Source organism: Montipora capricornis, chromosome 11 (genome assembly GCF_036669925.1).
Source record: "Montipora capricornis isolate CH-2021 chromosome 11, ASM3666992v2, whole genome shotgun sequence".
In the NCBI taxonomy this organism is placed as follows: domain Eukaryota; kingdom Metazoa; phylum Cnidaria; class Anthozoa; order Scleractinia; family Acroporidae; genus Montipora; species Montipora capricornis.
The window spans coordinates 3853879-3873286 of record NC_090893.1 but is presented as its reverse complement, the minus strand read 5'-3'; the positions used below and the strand labels follow the sequence as shown (position 1 = coordinate 3873286).

At 40.3% G+C, this 19408-nt stretch overlaps 1 protein-coding gene and 1 long non-coding RNA gene across 2 annotated transcripts in view; one reads left to right on the top strand and one right to left on the bottom strand.

Moving 5' to 3' along the window:
* LOC138022819 (uncharacterized) overlaps positions 1 to 15093 on the bottom strand; it is a 90639-nt gene extending 75546 nt beyond the window's left edge. The window contains exon 1 of the long non-coding RNA XR_011126648.1: positions 14957 to 15093. This is a non-coding gene — a long non-coding RNA (uncharacterized lncRNA). The remainder of the gene's footprint in view (positions 1 to 14956) is intronic.
* Positions 6934 to 9305, top strand: LOC138023719 (uncharacterized). The gene has a single exon (XM_068870762.1). It carries the CDS (start codon positions 7448 to 7450, stop codon positions 8198 to 8200), a length of 753 nt encoding a protein of 250 aa, XP_068726863.1. The 5' UTR covers positions 6934 to 7447; the 3' UTR covers positions 8201 to 9305.
* Positions 15094 to 19408: the final 4315 nt, after the last annotated feature.

Below are 19408 nucleotides of genomic sequence, written 5' to 3'. Positions count from 1 at the left end.
AAGTTGAAGGCGATATACCAAAGTAACTCTGAGGAGTGGTGCTTTGAAAATTCGAAATTTAATGTACGAATGTATGGGATTATCCGAGCGCCTTTGTCACCCAAGAATTTATAAGTTTTTGATGGCTAATAACTGGTTCGTTATCAAAGGTAAAAGGCTTAAAATTGGAGATTTAACCAAGTTTAACAAATTCTCTTACCTTTTGAAGTCAATTTGTAAACTGAGCGTGACTCCTTCTTTGATTCCCTTATTGCACATCAAGTGGTCAGACAGACGAAAGGCAACGAGGTCATTACAATGGCGGGAATACCAAGCATCTACACCTTTTTTTACGGCAGAGCGTTCTGCGATGGCTTGTTCATGTTTCCAGGATGAAAGATGGCAGGATCCACAAAGACCTGCTATATGGCGAACTGGTCATTGGAAAAAGATCGCATGGTCGTCAATAACTATGTTTCAAAGATGCACGCAAGAGAGACATGAAAGCAATAGACTTAGACCAGGATCACTCGCACTGGAGACAAACCATGAACGAGAACCTCAGGATGGGAGAAAAAAGGGCACAGCACAAGGCAAAGAGACAATGACTAAAAGTGCAGAGGCTTGGCGGAAAGGACTGTCATTTCCGCAACGGTCTTTAGTCACAGCCACACCTAGCCTGCGTAGCAGGCGATAGGTTTAGGAGTCCCCAGTCTTCTCCGTCGTTTTCTTCTCGAATTCTCTCCCTGCTCCCTTCCCTCAAACGCCTGCTATGCAGGCTAAGCCACACCAGACGTTGCTTCAGCGTTACCTGAACCCAGAGACGCAGATCCATGGTCACTTCATCATCATCATCATCATCATCATCATCATCATCATCTCTTTATTTACCCTCGGATTTTAGAGTAGCTTGACGTAGCAAGTATCTCCGAGCATTTACCCTCCAAACCACGATACACCACAGAAGACAGATCACAACACAGGGAACTCCAAGCGTGATTACTCCAACCACTTGAAACGACACATGGCTATCTGCGGCCTTTCCCCACATCAAGGTACGACGGAAAGCCGCAAGTATCTGGAGCAAAAATTCATCTTCCTAATCGGCACCCTTAATCCCCACGGAATTAACGAACGCTTTTCATTAAACTAATGTATTCCTATTTTTCACGTTGCCATGTTACCACCAATAGTGTAGCCCTTATTCCATAATAAAAACTTCACAACAACCCATAATCCCTCGATTCGATCTGACGAAGGGCTAACGCTCGAAACGTCAGCCTTTATAATCCCTGTACGATGGTCAATTTACATTATCATCTCCGTTGATAAAACCAAAAATTTCCAAGCGTTACTCTTTGCGAATAGTGTGTAGGTTATTTCACGTCCCACAGGGTTATCAGCATTGAAGCGTTGTGAGACGGGGCCTACGGTTAATCGTCCTTATCCGAGAAAACTAGAAAGTCTAACCATTTGTAGATGTAATTACAAAGGCAGCAGTTTCTCCTCAGTTATTTAAAGACGCTGAGTGTTGATCTGGCCGGAGTCGAACTCACGACCTCCCGAAGGGCAGCCCGGTGCTCAACCAATTGAGCCACCGGTGCGCGGTATGACCGACGGATGCTAGAAAGATTGAAAAATTACCCAAGATGGCGACGCCCGGGAAACTGAAAACAAAAGTAAGTTATTTAAAAGTTAATTTAATTTGGATACAAACACTTTCTTCAAGAAAAGTAAACAAAAGCTATTTCAAATATTCTCCTGTGGTTTTAAGTTATTTTTTGTTTGCGTGGAGGTCCCCTTAAACAATATGTGCTGTGTCAGCTTGGGCTACAGCAATGCTTTACCGCATTGCATATTATATGTATCATTTCGATTTATATGCATTGTTCTTTCCATGCACGGCCAAACGGCAACAAGCCTCACATATCTGCAGCTTGCATAAATACAGGGGTTTTTGACTAGCTAAAATGAGTGTAGATCAAAAAAATTGCCAAGCATGCATAGTTCCCAATATAACAATAAAAACTCGTTCTCGAAGGTTCTTAAATACAAAAAAAAATGTTGGTTATCAATTAGTTATCAGTTCACTTCTATGACAATAATGGGATAAGCTTAATCGCTTATTTAATTTATTTAATAGGTTATCAAGAAGACAAGTTGTAATCCATCTTGACCCCGGTGGCAGTCTAAAACTGACGTAAATAGTGCAAAGCCACTTCATGCAGCCGGCAAAATACGTCACGTTGGAAAGCGCGTGCTAGCGAGGTGCCACGTGGAGTTCCACTTGCCTCTGATTGGCTAAGATTTTCGGCAAATTGCCAATCGCTGTGGTACAAAACGACGAAATTCCTTTCGACGCTTCATAGAAATACACTTTACGACGTCTTTACCAGTATTTAAAAAAAACGTTTTCAATGCTGTAATTTATAACGTTTCTTTTACACAAACGTCTGCCAGCGTGACATGAACTGGCATGCAAGGGGTTTATCAAAACGCCACATAAAAAGTTCTTCTTGAAGGTTCTCATATCGACAGAGTTGTTAATTAAGTTACAGACCAAGCAATTCGAGATGTCCTGTGAAGACTTGATAAGGTTATAAGGCAGTTGTCAACTGACTATTTACAGTAATTGTGTGTTTATTTCAACTCAAGACTCATTTTAAATCCTTCACGTCAAAATTTCCTTTACGTTCAAATTATTGTTCAAAGGAACAAATGTCGGAAACTTTAGGAGCCATAGGCATCATTGGATCATCATAGGTGTGTTTAGGATAATCCATACGAACGAGCAATCTGTTTATAAAAGCAAAGTCAATCCGGAATTGCGGTTGCATCGTCTACAAGGTGGATAAGCTTGTTTTGCGCACGATGGAAATAGAAGCAATTATACTTCAATAAGAAGACAGCTAAGTTGTGGTCAGCTTTAGGTCTGGTTTACACTAGCGACACAAGCATATAAGAACAAGCAACTTAAGCACAGGAGACAGGCATTGCAGCAAATTGATGACTCTTGGTGTCCCAACAAAAGGTACCAATTAATAATCAATTCTCCACTGCGTTTACGCATGCTGTTAGTAGCAATGCTTCCGTCTTAAGTAGGTGAACAATGTAAGCCAATTCTTACAGACGGAAAAATCGAAGAGCTCAATGCCAGGAAAAAACATGGGATGCGGAATAAGTGAATGGTTATTGGGTGACAGTGTCAAGTTTGTAATTTATTTTCACTCAGTAACTGTAATCTGGTGAATTCTGATTTACATGTTTGAAGAAATAAGGAAGTCATAACAGATTTTATTGTTACTTCGAGAAAGTGGAGCAGATAAAAAAATTGCCTGCAAAACTCATGAAGCACTCATCAGAAACTTCAAGCCGTGCAAAGTCAGTCATATATAATTTATAAGGTTCAGTAATAAAAATCTTTCAGTCCTATTTTCTATTCAAAAAGCCGTCTGTCACGGACTTATTGCCTTAAGCTATGCATGTACCACTGATGTGAACTATTTTAAGTTGCGTTTGTAGATGGACGAACGTGACTTAGCTACAGGTGTTCCTTTTTCTTCGCAAAAAGAGTTCATGATTTGCATGTTAACTCACTCAGAACTATTCATGCTGGTGACCCTAGTCAGCTTGATTAATTTTGTCTTAACTACAGCTCCGATTGTCGAGACGACTTTGACACTTTCGTACTGCGCATGCTCCTGCTCGAAATGCGGTGCTATAGAAGAATGATTAAAATCAGCAAGAAGAAGAAGATCACGAATAACAGTGTTAAAAACGGCGAAAAGCGGAAAGGAAGTTTGTGGATAACATCATGACGCAGTTGGAGTGCTGGGAAACGTGTAAAGGCACAGAGAGCTGATTTAAACAAATTTCTACCGGTAGTTTCTAAAGAAACTGTGGTGCTGCGCCGGTGGGAGAGTGAAACATGAAACTTTTGCTTTATCAAACGAGTTGATAAAGGTCGAATCACCACGGTGAAAGATTTGGAAAGCTACCGTTTCCAGCGTTAGCCCTTCGTCAGAGCCCCTTAGAGATTTTTTTAGCTGATTTGAAGACTGTTGAAGGGAAGATCAGAGTAAAGAAAGCAAGAGGTGGAAGACGGAGGTCATGGTTGAGTGAAATAGGAAAGGAAAGTGCCTCGTCATTCTAGCGCTAAAGCACCAATTGGGGACACTGTAAACTGAAATCAACAATTTACCACAAATCAAATCAAATGCTGGTTTTTGAGGAGACGGGAAAAGCGGAGTACCCAAAAGAAAACCCGGTGCAGAGTAGAGAACCAACAAACTCAGCCCAGATATGACGCCGAGTCTCGGAGTCGAACCCGACCGACATTGGTGGGAGGGGAGTGCTCTCATCACTTCGCCCTTCCTGCACCCCCAGGGATAAGCGAGAAATGCAACACCGTTAGAAAGGGGAAAGACGAGGAAAAAAACTTCGCAGGAGCTCCGACCACAATGATAAAGATGGCGGAAAAAGTAACTTACTTGACTTGAAGGGGTTGTGTCCAAAAAGCTGTGTTGGTGCGTCGGTGACCCATGAAACACCAAAGTTTGGTTTTAACAAAGGAACCGATTATTTAAATTAACTTAAACCACATAAAGACAGATTCAGCTTCGGAGCTGAAGTTTCGAGAGTTCGCCCTTCGTCATCATTCGCTCTAACAAAGGGCTGACGCTAGAAACGTCAGCTCCTTACGGTGGTTTACGTTAATTTACCCAATCAACGCCTTTGTTCAAATCCCAATTTTTTTTAACGTGGCTATCCTGTCTCTGTGGTCAAAGCGGACCATCATCGCGCCCAACAATTTGATCGACAGCACTACAAACGTCACAGAAAGATAAGAATGACAGAATTCCATTCACCCCCATTCTTAATAATTTTAAATTTCTCCAAAATGATCCCGAGACTGGTAGCATCTTTTCGCAACCTCCACTTATTTTATTCAAACGCGACAAAAACGTAGGCAACTTTTTAGTTAGAAGCGCGCTCAAAACTAACGAGCAACCCGGCAATTTCAAAGGTGCGCGCTCACAATGCAACTTGTCTTTTCATTCTTAACACTAGCAAGATATCGGGATCCAAGCGATCTGTTAAGATCACCGATCGTTTCACATGTACCTCCGCAAATGTCATTTATTGCATAACCTGTACGTTATGCAATAAATTACACATTGTCGAGACAGACGACTAGGCAACCGATTCCGCGAACACCTTCACGATGTTGAGAAGAATGACAAGGATGCATCTAAGCCAGTCGCTCGTCATTTTAATCTCCCTTACCACCCCAAAAAAACACATGGCTATCTGCGGCCTTTCTCTACATCTAGGTGCGACGGAAAGCCACAAGAATCTGTAACAAAAATTTATCTTCCAAATCGGCACCCTTAATCCTCACGGGAATTAACGAACGCTTTTCATGTAACTAATATATTCCTATTTTTCACGTTGCCATGTTACCACCAATAGCGTAGCTCCTACTCTACTATAAATACTAGACGTAACCCACAATTCCTCGATTCGCTTTGACGAAGGGCTAACGCTCGAAACGTCAGCTTTTAGAATCTCTGTACGGTGGCCAATTTACATTATCAACTCCGTTGATAAAACTAAATTTTTGTATACTACTTCCCCACCGACGCAGCACCACAGTTTCTTTAGAAACTACCCCCTTCATTCATTTGATAAAACCAAGCTTATTTCATTTGACTTGATGTGAGCATGCGCACTCGAAAAAAATCGACATCCAATCCAATTGCGCATGCCCAAAACTGACAACTCGTACTCTGTTTAGTCTGACCATATTTATTATATGGAGATGGTTAGGAAACTCGACAAGTTTCTTTGTTTTGTGTTTTAGTTCGCTCTTTTGGCCCTGACGATGCACAAACCACACCCTTTTTCTAAACTGAAGACAGCCAATCGAAAGTTTGGATTAATTTATTCAAAATGCATTTGTGAACGGAGGACAAAAGGCTGCGCATGGTCACGGTCAAGTTAATATGAAGCGCGATGTCACTGTTCTCCCATTTAAATTTTAAAGATTTTGATAAGCAGTCCATCTATATGAACTATGGTCTGACGCTAGCTAAAAAGAAAAAAATGTTCCAGCTATGCAATGCGCACCCTCATGGTTCTGAAAGTCAGGAGGTTTCCGTTGTGAATGTAGTAAATTCAACTAAACGGAAAAAAAGCCCATCACCGTAATGCCTCTCGTCAAACCACCTCGACTGCTCTCTTGCTGAACGTTGTAATTAAAATAAGCAACGAGCGTCAACTGTTCAAAGATTTGCGTTATTCTCGGACCCAATTACGTATTGCTTGCACAAACCTGCGAATGCTGACGTATTTCTGGCTGTCGTTTTCACTCGCCCAAACAACGACGACGGGCAATACGTCTGCGTTCGCAGGGAATAAGCAACGCAGACGCAGATTTTTGACAAGTTTATCAGCATTGTAATGGATAATTAGCTGTATTTTATGCCTGAAGTGTCTGTTTTGCCCTGGCCACCAAACTCTTGCTTTCACTTCCGGCTGTAAGTTCGTCCCTCAGTGCATGTACAATAACTGACAGTGACTCAGCAGGAATCGTAAGCATTAACTACGCTGGAGATGGAACATATTTATTCATCCAGAGTGAGGCACTCACAAATGTGCGTAACAAAACAGTTAACCACATAAAAGACATAATGGCTACATTGACAAACAATTTTCTATAAAAAGGATCCGAAACAATTCTCTCACTGATCACATTGTCGCGACATGACGTCATGAAAATGCCAAAAACCTGCGAAGTATTAAAGCGAAGTTCTTTATCTAGGATGAACTTTTAATAAATTAATACGAATTGAAATCCGTGTCATTGCACATGTCATTTCCGGGGATCAAGCTTAACATTTTCGGGGCGTACACAATTATGCCCATGTAGTGACAATATTTTCAGTCATTATTTCAGAACCGGCCTAACGCTGCCGCTGTAAGAAATTCACCCCACTAATCTGGTTTAAAGGATTTTGAAATATCCAACAAGTTCAACTGGCGTTACAAAGATCATCGGGATTGTCACGCAAGTACACTTCGACCCAAAATGGTTTCTGACGGGAATGGCAAGTCTCTAGGAGAGTTTCCAATTCCTTCACATAAATTCATCAACAAAGGGTTATACTTAATAGGGGTCAAGTCACAATATCGCAAAGAAAAACAATTCGCAGGAGCAAAAGCTTAACTCTTTCAGAGAGATAAGATCTGTGATCCGGAAGTTTACTTGTTTCTTCTTTGACAAAAGGCCGCGGAGTGGCGCATCAGTTTAAACGGAAAACGTTGGCGTGACAAAAGTGAAGCCACCCGGATTCCTCACGCGAACCATATTTTTAGATTCTGAGATTCCTGTTCCTGCAGGGCAAACACCGAATTATCGTTATATAAAGATAAAGTTCACACTTTTGGTTGTGTCAAGGTATCGAGGATGGAGTCACGACTTGTGGATGATCAACTTACGGTGAGGTGTTTTAATGGGTTTTCTTCGTTGAGACACCGCAATGTTAAATCGACAGGGAGCATCCCGCATATGGCAACCAACGGCCCTTCTGTCGACATTGCATCCTCCCGTCAAGCCAGATCTTCCACTTTACCGAGAGCGTCGAAGAAAGATAAACAACACACCCAGAGTTTTCATTTGAGCTCGTTGTTTGGGTCAAAAACGAACCAAAACAGAACATCTCAAACGGAGAGAACGACGCTAAAAGTCAATGGAAAAAACACTAGTGGAACGAAACAAAATTCTACCTTCTTTAGAGAACGCATTTTCGCTCACAAGACTGGTAAACCGTCGCCAGAAGAAAAGCAGTTTGTTATTCCAACAATTTGCGTTCAAAGCCCTGAAGAGGTCAATGTAATTCTTCAATTGCATTCAATCGCCCAGACATTTCATAAAGACCCGCCAGGTCATTCCACACAACCTTCTTTAATCAGTGAGGAATGCATGGAGGCCTCACAATCCATACAGTTTAATAAAAGGAGTCCGAATAAAGGTCAGAAAAACACAAAGCGTCAAAGGAAGAGAAGTGCATCTTGGAGTGGAGAAGTTTTTACAACACATATAAGTGATGGCGATTCACAGATCTGCGCCAACGGAGAATTAAGGAGTTGCATGTCTTGGAGCGGTTTTCTCGATTCGGAAACGACTAGAGAGACGGACCTATGTTCAACCGATCTGTAGCAAGAAGAAGAGGAGTTCATTGCTTGCTTATCGAGATCATACGGTCAGTTGGAGCCTGCTACGGATAAATCAACGCTAAAGAATTGTGTTGCTCAGACTTTTCCGCTCTATTAGGATTGCGAGCAGAAGAAATTAAATATTTACAAATATGGACCACATATCATGGAATTACTGTCGGCTTATTTATGTATCTTTAGAACGTGATCAGGTGATAAATTCAAGTTGTTTATGTTTTACAAATCACGACACGAATCAGGGAAATCTCACAGAGAAGTGACAACGATGTAGTTTATTTCGAAACCCTGATAATACACGATCAAGGTTTTAAAGTTATCTACAGGTATACAACTGTAATGACTTCCAGCACAAATAAGTACCATAAACTACACATGCCAAAAATCTCGAACACGTGCGTTGTTGACCGCAGTATCAGCTTAAACTTACATAAACCAACTACCCTTTCGCAGGTCAACTGTGTTTGGGATGGGTGACAGGGTAGGGACGACGTGTGTTGTCGACCGCAGTATCAGCTTGGACCCAACATAAACCAACCACCCTATCACAGGTCAACTTTGTTTGGGATGGGTGACAGGGTAGGGACGACGTGTGTTGTCGACCGCAGTATCAGCTTGGACCCAACATAAACCAACCACCCTATCACAGGCCAACTTTGTTTGGGATGGGTGACAGGGTAGGGACGACGTGTGTTGTCAACCGCAGTATCAGCTTGGACCCAACATACACCAACCACCCTATCACAGGTCAACTTTGTTTGGGACGGGTGATAAGGGAGGGACGACGTGAGGGATGGGTTATTTGTGACATTGAAATAGCTGCTACAACAATGAGTGGTGGTTTGACGTAATATCATGGCATCTCTTAGGTTATTCAGCACTGTCTTGAGCTTCAAAGAATATTAACCGAGAGCTTCAGTTTTCCTCAGTGCGGATTTAACTGGGGTTTCAACGAGTCATTAGGTCAAACACTGTTTCTTTTTTATTATACTCTGTCTTAAAAGAGGGTCTCAACGGGGGGTAGCTTTCACAGCAAACGGTTTAAGTGTTACTATGAACAAAAGAAAAATAAAATTTTCTTTTTCTTTGGATTTCAAAACTATGTTAACTAAACAGTAAGTGACCCAAGTTTTAAGCCGTGATATCAAAAAGGCACCTGTTTAATTTAACTGGAATTTTCCTATTTAATGGTCCGCCGTTACTAACTTAAAAATCTTGAGAGAGCTGGATCGAGGAGAAGAAATGACGTCAAAGACTCAATAGTTTAAGAATGCAATGCGTGTGTACTTGGCTCAATTAATGCGCAACACGGGAGTTTCGGGTTTCAGACTTTTAAACTCTTGTTTTGCTTATATAATAAACTGCGTTTACACGCTGAAATTTTAAGCTAGTGAGTAAACGACGTTATTTTTCCCTGGATCCAACTCTCTGAGGTCCAATCGGTCAGTTTGGAATGTGAGTAATGGCGGACGGTCAAATCCAAAACTTACACTCAAAGTAAAAAGCCTTTGAACAAAACATCTAACATCAAAATTTTGCCAGTCAAGTGTTAAGCAATCACACTTTCAAAATCTAAATAACAAAAGGAAGTGATTTTTTTTGTAATAGTAGCACTTTAAATAATTTGCCTTTCACGGTTAACTGTTATCTTTATTCCGTCACGGTTAACTTATGTGAAAAACAAAGAAATGTCCCTTGTGTTGGTTACTAGAAGGGTCTCAGTAGACACATTGAATATTTTCTGGACAGCCTTGTTCTCAGGATCTCTCTTCTTCTTTTCCCTTGAAGCGAGGGAATCTGGGAGAGAGAAAAGCAAGAAGCCGAGACCCTGGGAAGGGAGATCAAGATTTTGCAATCTGTGAAATTAAAGCAAACAGAAAGTCTCTCCTGAAGTGTTAGTCACTGCAATTGATGTAAAATGTAATTTTACCGAACAAATAAATGCAAATCAGGGAAAAATGCTAAAAATAGTGACCGAGCTCCTGGAGGGAGGACTGGAAACTAGACACTTCAAAGGCTTTTTTTTCTCGAAAACCAGCCATACAACCCACCTCAAAATTTCAGGATTTCCGAAAGCGAGAAAAATAATTATGTTGAGAAATAAATGGTTAAATCTGCCAGACAGGTTTTTCACAAATGACAAAAACGTCGATTTTCTTCTATTTTAATAATAACTGAAAAACTGTGTGATAGAACTTTTTGAAAAAATGTTGAAGGTTTTGTATTCTTGTTGTTTACTTATTAGCAAAATTTTAACCCTGGTTGTTCGGCCATGTTTTGAGAAAAAGTCCTTGGAAATGTATAGTTTCCAGTCCCCCTTCAGGAAGGTCGTCACTATATTAAGCGTTTTTCCCTGATTTGAATTTATTTGTTAGGTAAAATTACATTTTACATCAATTGCAGTGACCAACACTTCACAAGAGACATCATTTTGCTTTAATTTCACAGATTTCAAAATTTTGATTTTTTTTTCCTTCGGATAACTGTAGAAAGCCACCTTAAAACGGTAACGAGTGCACTGAAGTCTTTTATTCAAAATACTACCTATCCACCACTTACACAAGTCCCATAATACACCTCTTTTACCCCCCCCCCCCCCGCCCAAAAAAAAAAAAAAATTTGCATAGGCATTGTTTTCGACTTCTCTTCAGGGGACATTTTCATGTCCCAGGAGAAATTGCAAACAATGGTTATGCAAAAGTTTTGTAGGGTAATAGAAGTGTATTATGGGATTGTGCAAGTAGTAAATCCTACTTTTCGTAATTTAAAAAAAATCACGCTAAATGCTCTTAATTTTTATCACGGCTAACGGTTTTCACGCTTAATTTTTTCGACGTTTCACGGCTCACGGTTAACCCCATTGAGACACTCTTAAATAGCTTATGCGACAAGAGCCGGAAATGGTGTTTTCAAAGCTTACTGCATTGTTGGGTAAAAAGACTAAAAAGTATTCGAGGCTCCTTGAAGTGTGCAAGGAAACACAAAAGCGCATCTGTTGCTATCATTTTTCTCTCGTAACACCGGCAAACAGCGTTAAGACGTCCGCTATCTTGCTCAGTTGAGTGCAGTGTTAATGTTAGTGGCCGTTCAGTTCACCATTTCCTAAACAATGATGTGGGCGTTGTGATTGCACGTCGCTTTTGTATTAGCTAAAGTCGCTTATACACGTTTCAGCATTTGCTAATATCAACAATACATGAAACATGCATCGTTGAATGCTAAAATAGGCAGTGATAAACGTCGTTGAACGAAAATACGGAAGAACTCTTTTTTCATTCAACCAGGGTAAACTAGTCGCTTTTCTATTTTATTTTCTATCAGCGGCATTTTAACGCTTTTGTGGACCAATTAATGGTACAAAACATTAAGAATTAAATAAATTAATAATTAAACCAAGTGTCAATAGCCGTTTAGTTTACCGATGTAACGACTCTCGTTATAGTCCTTCTTCAGTTGGAAAGTATTAGAGAGCTTTAGATTCTAGGATGAGAACGACTGCGAGTACGAGATTTTCTCATAGGACATCAGTGAGCGCACGCAAATTAAACCAGCGTCATTTTGGCGGGAAAAACGTGATACCGTCGTCATTTTAGTACGCAGTTTTGCAAAAATGTTGTAATGTCAAAACAAGTCAACAACAGGGTAGCAGTTTTAATTTGGCATTTTTCGATCAGCAGAAAGGCCCAGTTACCAGCAATAAGAATAACTGAGCAACCTACACTGCTAACAAAGAGTAAGATTAATCTTTCCGCTAAAAACGGGCACTCAAATTTCGTACTCGTTCTCGTCTTCGTACTAGAATCTAAAGGCCCCTATTATTTAATATAGGACGAATTAGTATAATGACATAGGTGATTATTGAAAATTCCTTGCGCTGATTGGTTGCACTTGATTATTACGCTGTAATCACTTGAGAGGTTTTTTTCAAAATGGCCGCAAGCGTTTTGTCGAGGTGACAGACGAAGAAATTACCTTATTTACGCCGCGGCGTTTATTAAGTTTTTAGCTCTTTCAAAGGCGACGTTTATTCGAGAGCGGCGTTTATTTTAAATTCATATGCATATTCACTGACATCAGTTACCGTAGATCATTTGTAACAGAAACATGATTAAAGTTCCACTGTTTCGCTTTTTTGCTGAGATAAAATATTAAAATATTAGAGAGAGCTCTTTAGATTCTAGGACGAGAACGACTACGAGTACGAGATTTTCTCATAAAACAACAGTGAGCGCGCGCAAACCAGCCTCATTTTGGCGGGAAAAACGTGATACTGTCGTCATTTTAGTACGAGGTTTTGCAAAATGTCGTCTCGTCAAAGCAAGTCACCCACACGGTAGCAGTTTTGGCATTTTTCGATCAGGAAAAGGCTGAGTTACCAGCAATAAGAATAACTGAGCAACCTATGCTGCTAACAAAGTGTAAGATTAATCGTTCGGGTTATAAATTTTCCGAGCATTTTCGCTAAAAATGGGCAGTGAAATCTCGTACTCGTTCTCGTCCTCGTCCTCGTCCTACAATCTAAAGGTCCCTATTTGCAGAGCTCAGCGGAGCACCATGGATAACAAGTTTGAACAGAATAAGCGATTTTACGGGCACTGTCGGCAGGCAGAATAAACCATTTTACGACCAGAATTTACCCAAGCCTATTCTTAATGCATGCCTCGCTGCCTCACATATTTTGTGAAACTCGCTAAAAAAACGAAGAAGGCCTGAAAACGTTTGCAATTCCTTGTTGACAGAGATTCTGGCATATTTCAACAATCACACAATACGTCGCCATTCAAGCTTACAGCAGACATTCTTGTCATCATTGTCTATTTCGTCAGACATATTATAACTGAACTAAACTGAACTATCGATGCCGTATAAATTTATATCGAGTGTAGTACATTTATCTGCCACGAATGCACTTGTAAGCAATGTTTAGAACAGTTTAGGTTCTTTTTTTGCCAGATAAGACCAAGAAAAGCGGTTTGATAGGCTCGAACCTGCGATTTTCGCCAAAATCTCCAACAGCGATTGAGTTATAACAATCCAGTTTGTCTTGTTTGTCACGCGGTTCTGTGGCCGGCCATGGTTGCTTATTTTGGAACTGAATTCATCATTACTGTGACGACTGCCTTCGCCATCAAAATTTATCTTTCGATTTATAGGCTTTTTGTGTGAAATGGATGGCTAGACGTGAGCTGCTTTGTTTGGCTGTGAAATTGCAGTCGAGTAAGCGAATTACTACGCTTTAGCTTGCTGTTGTTCTAAACTTAAGAGAGAGGGTGGAAAAATTATTAGTCAAACGGAAAATGTTGTGAAAGAGATTACTGTGCATGCAATTTCAGATGTAGTTGTTGATTAAAATTCTTGGTTATTGTTTGCAAGGCTTGTTTGTTTACTGCTGTCAGCTCAGAGGTGTTTGATCACTGTAAAGACGATTAATTTTGTATTTTATCATAAATTATGCAGAAGCATTATTATTTCCATACAAACTATATTGCTTCCTGGGGTTAGAAAGGGAAGTTCCGCTTTTAGGCTTTGGCTACATCTATTTACTAAAAACTGAACTACTATGTCACTAAGTTTCCAGCATTTTCATTGGCTCGCCGGACACAGGCTATCAGTTCATATACATGCTGTACCAGGAGCCCATCAATATGGTCAAGAAACGCCTCAGCAAAAAAATCGAGCTGAAAACATGTTTGCAGCTCTGCGAAAAAATGACCGACAAAACCCGTTTTGGACCGGAATAAAATTAACATGTAAGGGTTGTTGATCCTGGAGTTTTTAATAAAACAATACTTCTACTCGCTACGCGCCTCATTGGTTATCTATCACTTTTTATTAAATTCTCAACCGCGGCTAATGCATTTCTCATGGTCTTATTGGTTCTCTCAATCTCGGTTATCAGCTCATATACCTTAATTTGACCTTATATGGCAAAAAACTCTTTGTGGAAAGTTCGGATCAATTCCGACGTTTAGAAGTACGCGAAAAGACAAGAAATGTTATTGTGACGAGCCTGCGCCTGTCTAACCACAAGGTATTACACAACATCGCATCTTCATCTAGTTTTTTCGATTTCGCTCGAACTTTCTCGTTTTTTTCACTGGTATTTCGAACTTCCAAACTTTTGGAGTTTAAGGAATTTAATAAAACAATTATTTCATTCGCGCTTGTTGGATATGAGACTGGTTGGCTATTTACCATCTCATATCCGACGCGCGCTTATATAATAATTGTTAAATATCCAGCGCGCCCTCGTAGAATAATTGTAAAATATCATCATTATTTGAAGTGATGCTTAAAACATGCCCTTCATGTTGTAATAAGCCATGAGAAGGCTGGGGCAACCTACCCCAGCTTTCTTACGGCTCTCGCGTGCCCTGTTTTTTTCGACACTTGTCAAAGTTATTATCAAGTTGGAGAGCTGCTGCGATGACTGCCTTCATTTTAATACGTTTGGAATTAGGAATCCTTATAAACAATTGGAGTGATTTCTGTCACGCAAGCAACACAGGAACGATAACGTTCGACCAATTTCTTTTCATTATGAAATTTGACAAAGAAATATTGAAGTAACGATAGAGTTAATTTCTTGTAGAAGAGCGATTTTGAAACGAACGTTTTCGCTTTCTTTGAAAATTTATCAAACGAATTTAATTGTAAATATCACTGTCTGCAGTTAATTTTGGTTGGATTGAAGTTTCCCTTTAGTCAGAGCCGAGCGAAAATAAAATAGAACGTTCCTTACCTTTATCGATTTAGGCTGCTTGATATGGCAAAGTGTGTGTCCCTTGATGTAGCAGTGATCAGTCATCTTAGTGCAAAATCCAGATTTTTCTTTACTCCTGGGATGAAAACATAAAAGCTCGCATGTCAAAAGCTAAATCGCATTGACTGAAACCTTCCGCACGGACGAGGTTTAAGGTTTTGCAATAACCGGGACGGTCAACCTGTCAAGCGTGACGAGTGACAGATTGGAATAGCAAAACAAGTGTCTTGTCATTTTTTCTGCGTTATTTCCTCCCCCACTCCCCCCCCCCCCCAAACCCCCCATCAATCAGTTACAAGCCTCTCAGCTTGTTTTGCAGAAAATTGCGGATAAAATTACTACGACCTGCAAGAATTAGCCGATGCAGCTTACTTCTTTGTAGAAACAAAGGCTTCTTAGACTCCTATCAGTCCCCTTTATGTCAGTTGAGTCGCACGCTTTTCAGACGGTCGTGTTTTGTTAAGAGCCGAGTCCGAGGGTGCCGGAAGACCTTTAGACAGCAATGACCAGACCCAGGTTGCTGACCAGCGGCTTTCGTTAAACAGTGGTTTGCTGGGGGTGTTCAGTCTCGCTGGCTCAGAAAACCTGCTTGTGGTCATTGTTATTTAAGGTTTTTCGAGGGTACCAGGGCACTTCGCTCGTAGGGTGAGCCGTGGGAGGCTTGCGGTCGATTGCGTGACAAAACATCGGCTCCAAAAAAGGGACCAATTTTTTACAGAATATGGTTTATTAATCTGTACCAAAACCATGGAATTATTTTGGCCACTGACGCAATACAGACGGACACAATCAAATAATTCAAACTCGGAGCAAATATCAAAACACCACACACACCACTATGCACTATGATTTTAGTACAACTTTTAACTTACCCCTTACGCGTGTGTATGAATTCAAAACTGAACAAAGTGAACAAGTATAAAGAGAGAGAGAAACGATTGCGGTATAAGTTTTTGTTTTGGCTAGACTGTGCTAGTGACCTCAGTCGTTTCTATAAAGCAGCTACTCTAGGATAGGGGGGATTTGGGGAGTTTACTCAAGAAAAGGCAGGGGCACCCATCGTCAATTTTCGGAAAATATCTATTCGGAAGACGATTTGAGATCTAGAATTTTCGGAACATTTGTCAGCGGTAAAAATTCTTGCTTGCCTGCCTATCCTAGGATTTTCGAACAGCTACAAAAATGTATAATTCCCCATTTTAAAGGGTTTTTACCCTAAAAAGGTCACCTAGAATTTTCGGGTGCCTTTTTTCTGGCTGAAATTTTTGATACTTTTGATACCTATAACTTTCGGATCACTAGACTTTCAGCTAGGAAATCCGAACAGATGAAAAATTTTCAGGGGATAAAAATATGCCTATATCTACCATTTAAATACCAAAATACGTTTAACAATGGTATGTTTAAGTGGTTTTAACTTATATTCTCGTTGGGTGCCCCTGAAAAGGGGAGCAAAATCAGCTGAACTGGCTCTGGCATAGGCTAAAGGTTCCAGGGTCCCAGCGGCACCCCACTCCCCCCCACCCAGAAATTCCTAATGTACCGGCCCCGGGTCACTCTCTCACTGCTAAATACGTTACAGGAAATTTTGGATTTTGCTTTTTTTAGACGTCACACAAAGTGCGACAAGCCAGTGTTGGGTGACAACCCAAACTCTCGACGGAAACGACGATACCACGAAGAGGCCCAATAATGTCACAGTTGTTGACATACATTGCTGTTTCCCTTGACGAACGTGCGCAAATGCAAGATATTTTGTCTGATTGCAAGACAAAACGCATGGTTATGCATAATAAAGTGACGTGTTCGACGAGTTGATATTTCAACAGCAAATAGTCAAGAGCTTGAAGCACGGCTGAATAGTCATGCCAAACATCCGTGCAGATTTAAGTTGCTTAAATAGATAAACTGCTTGGTGATATCACTGAAAATTGTCACTCTATTGAGTGTCCCAATGATTCAAACAGTTGCAGCATCCTTGGATACTCCAAGGGAAAAAAAGCTCTGCGATAAAACAATCACCCTCTCTCCAAATTTCCATCAGGGGCACCCAACGAGAATATAGTTCAAAACCACTTAAACATAGCATTGTTAAACGTATTTTAGTATTTAAATGGTAGATATAAGCGTATTTTTATCCCCTAAAAAGTTTTCATCTGTTCGGATTTCCTTGCTGAAAGTCTAGTGATCCGAAAATTATAGGGATCAAAACTTACCTTTTCGAAACTTTCAGCCAGAAAAAAGGCTCCCGAAAATTCTAGGTGACCTTTTTAGGGTAAAAACCCGTTAAAAATTGGCAATTATACCATGTTTTAGATGTTCGAAAATCCTAGGAGAGGCGGGCAAGCAAGAAATTTTACAACAAATGTTCCGAAAATTCTAGATCTCAAATGGACTCCCGAACAGATATTTTCCGAAAATTGACGTTGGGTGCCCCTGTTCCATGCAAGTTTTGAGAATGGAAATGGGATTTGCAACAATTTTTATATGGTGGAAAATGTGGAGAGGGGCTGGGGAAGAGAAAGATCAGTTGTAGACTCCATTCACGCTCAAATTGCGATAGTGTCTAAAGTATTTCTGCGACTTCTTGTTGTTGTTGAGAGCTTAATCAGAGGCAGGAAAAGTCTAAAATTTGTGCTGGTCTACATGTACGAATCAGGTATGAGTACAAGCAACATTTGAAGACACATTAACTTTTTCATTGCCACGATCGAAACGTTCATTCTCCCAACTAATACCATAAAGTTCTTTGTTGAGTAGTCATGACAATTTGGTGTTTTATCAAGATCACACCTCTTTTTTTCAGCTGACAAAAGTTACCAATGGTCCAGACACTATTGACACTAGTGCGTTTGAACGTACGAGCGAGGCTATTGCTTATTGATAAATGAAACAGATAAATAACATAACCTAACATAACAGTTTATTCAAGGTGCATCAAAATAAAGTAAATAAAATACATCTTGAAAAGGAGAAACAGGATCTCTTTTGAAAAAAATGCAACTAGTCAACCTAGGCCTGAATTTATAGCGGGCAATGCCCCCCTACCAGTTGGCCTTTGTTAAATGAATGATGCAAACTCGCGACAATGAACCTTGGTTGCGCTGGGGTCAATCGTTTTCTTTAAACTGATTCAGTCTTCCGCTCCGACCACAGACCTCGGTGCGGGAAAAAGAGCATTTAAATAGTTTGCATTTTGCTGACTTTACCGATAACTTGTAAGAATAGTTTGCATAGACGCTTTCATATGATCGACGCGGTCACTTTTTTGCACAATCGATAAGACGGCTTGTTAAACAAGGCAAGCAGATCGACTTGGCTGACTGATCTTACATAACGTTCACTGACCTTGAATCTCAAAAGTTACAACTACGTTGTACTACACAATAGTTACAGACTGTTATAACCTCACAGGAAAGCACTGCTCAGTGGCTTTCACTTGAATGGTCACACTTTAGGATTACACCCAATGACTCAAAGGCTAGAGCCAATTTGTCCAGTTTTATATAAACAATCCAGACTCAAAAGAAAGAAACACCTTGCAGACAACAATAGACAACACATCAGGAAAGGACTGCTCAGTAGCTTTCATTTGAATGGTCACACCCACAGACTCAAACGTTAGAACCACCATTTTGTGCAGCATAATAAACAGCACCACAGGAAAGTACTGCTTTGTGGCTTTCATTTGAATGGTCACATGGATTTCACCGGCAGAGACTCAAAATCCGGAAACCACCGTGAACACTATAATAAACATCACCACAGGAAAGCACTGCTCAGTAGCTTTTATTTAAACAACTACTTAATTAAACACAAACTTTGAACCAGTTTTTTTTTTCATCGTAATCAAGTTGCAGAGCTACAGGAAATTGTGGTAAAATTGTTGAAATGAGAGCATCATCTAACGGTGATTTATAAGGGGGTGGGGAAATAGTCTCGAAGGCTCCAAATGATGGTGTAGTACTAACAGTACTACAACTTTTTAAAATACCTCTGGTATCCAACGAAGTTGACCTCTTCTACGCACATAATTACTAAAACAGTTGAACAGAATTTTGAACGACTTAAAGCCAATCTCTCTTGGGAATGCATGAATAAGACATCCATTGACCTTTGTTCATATTATATCAAATGTCGTATTATTTGCAAAATAAGGGTTGTTTTGGGAAATGACTCATCTAAAAAAGGAAGGCGAGTGTTTGACTTTCGGTTTAAGAGAGTTATCTTTCCAAGTTCACGACAAGAATTGCAGCATCAAGCACACTAAAGGTATATGTTTGTCGGCAGAGATTAACCTAAAGATTGCAAGATAAAAAGAATATAATTTTAAGAAAACAATCCCTACACTTGACTATAGGTAACAAGCTCATTGTTTACAATAGTGGGGGCAAGAGGTACAGTACTTGTGACTTGTGCACTCTCGGAAAA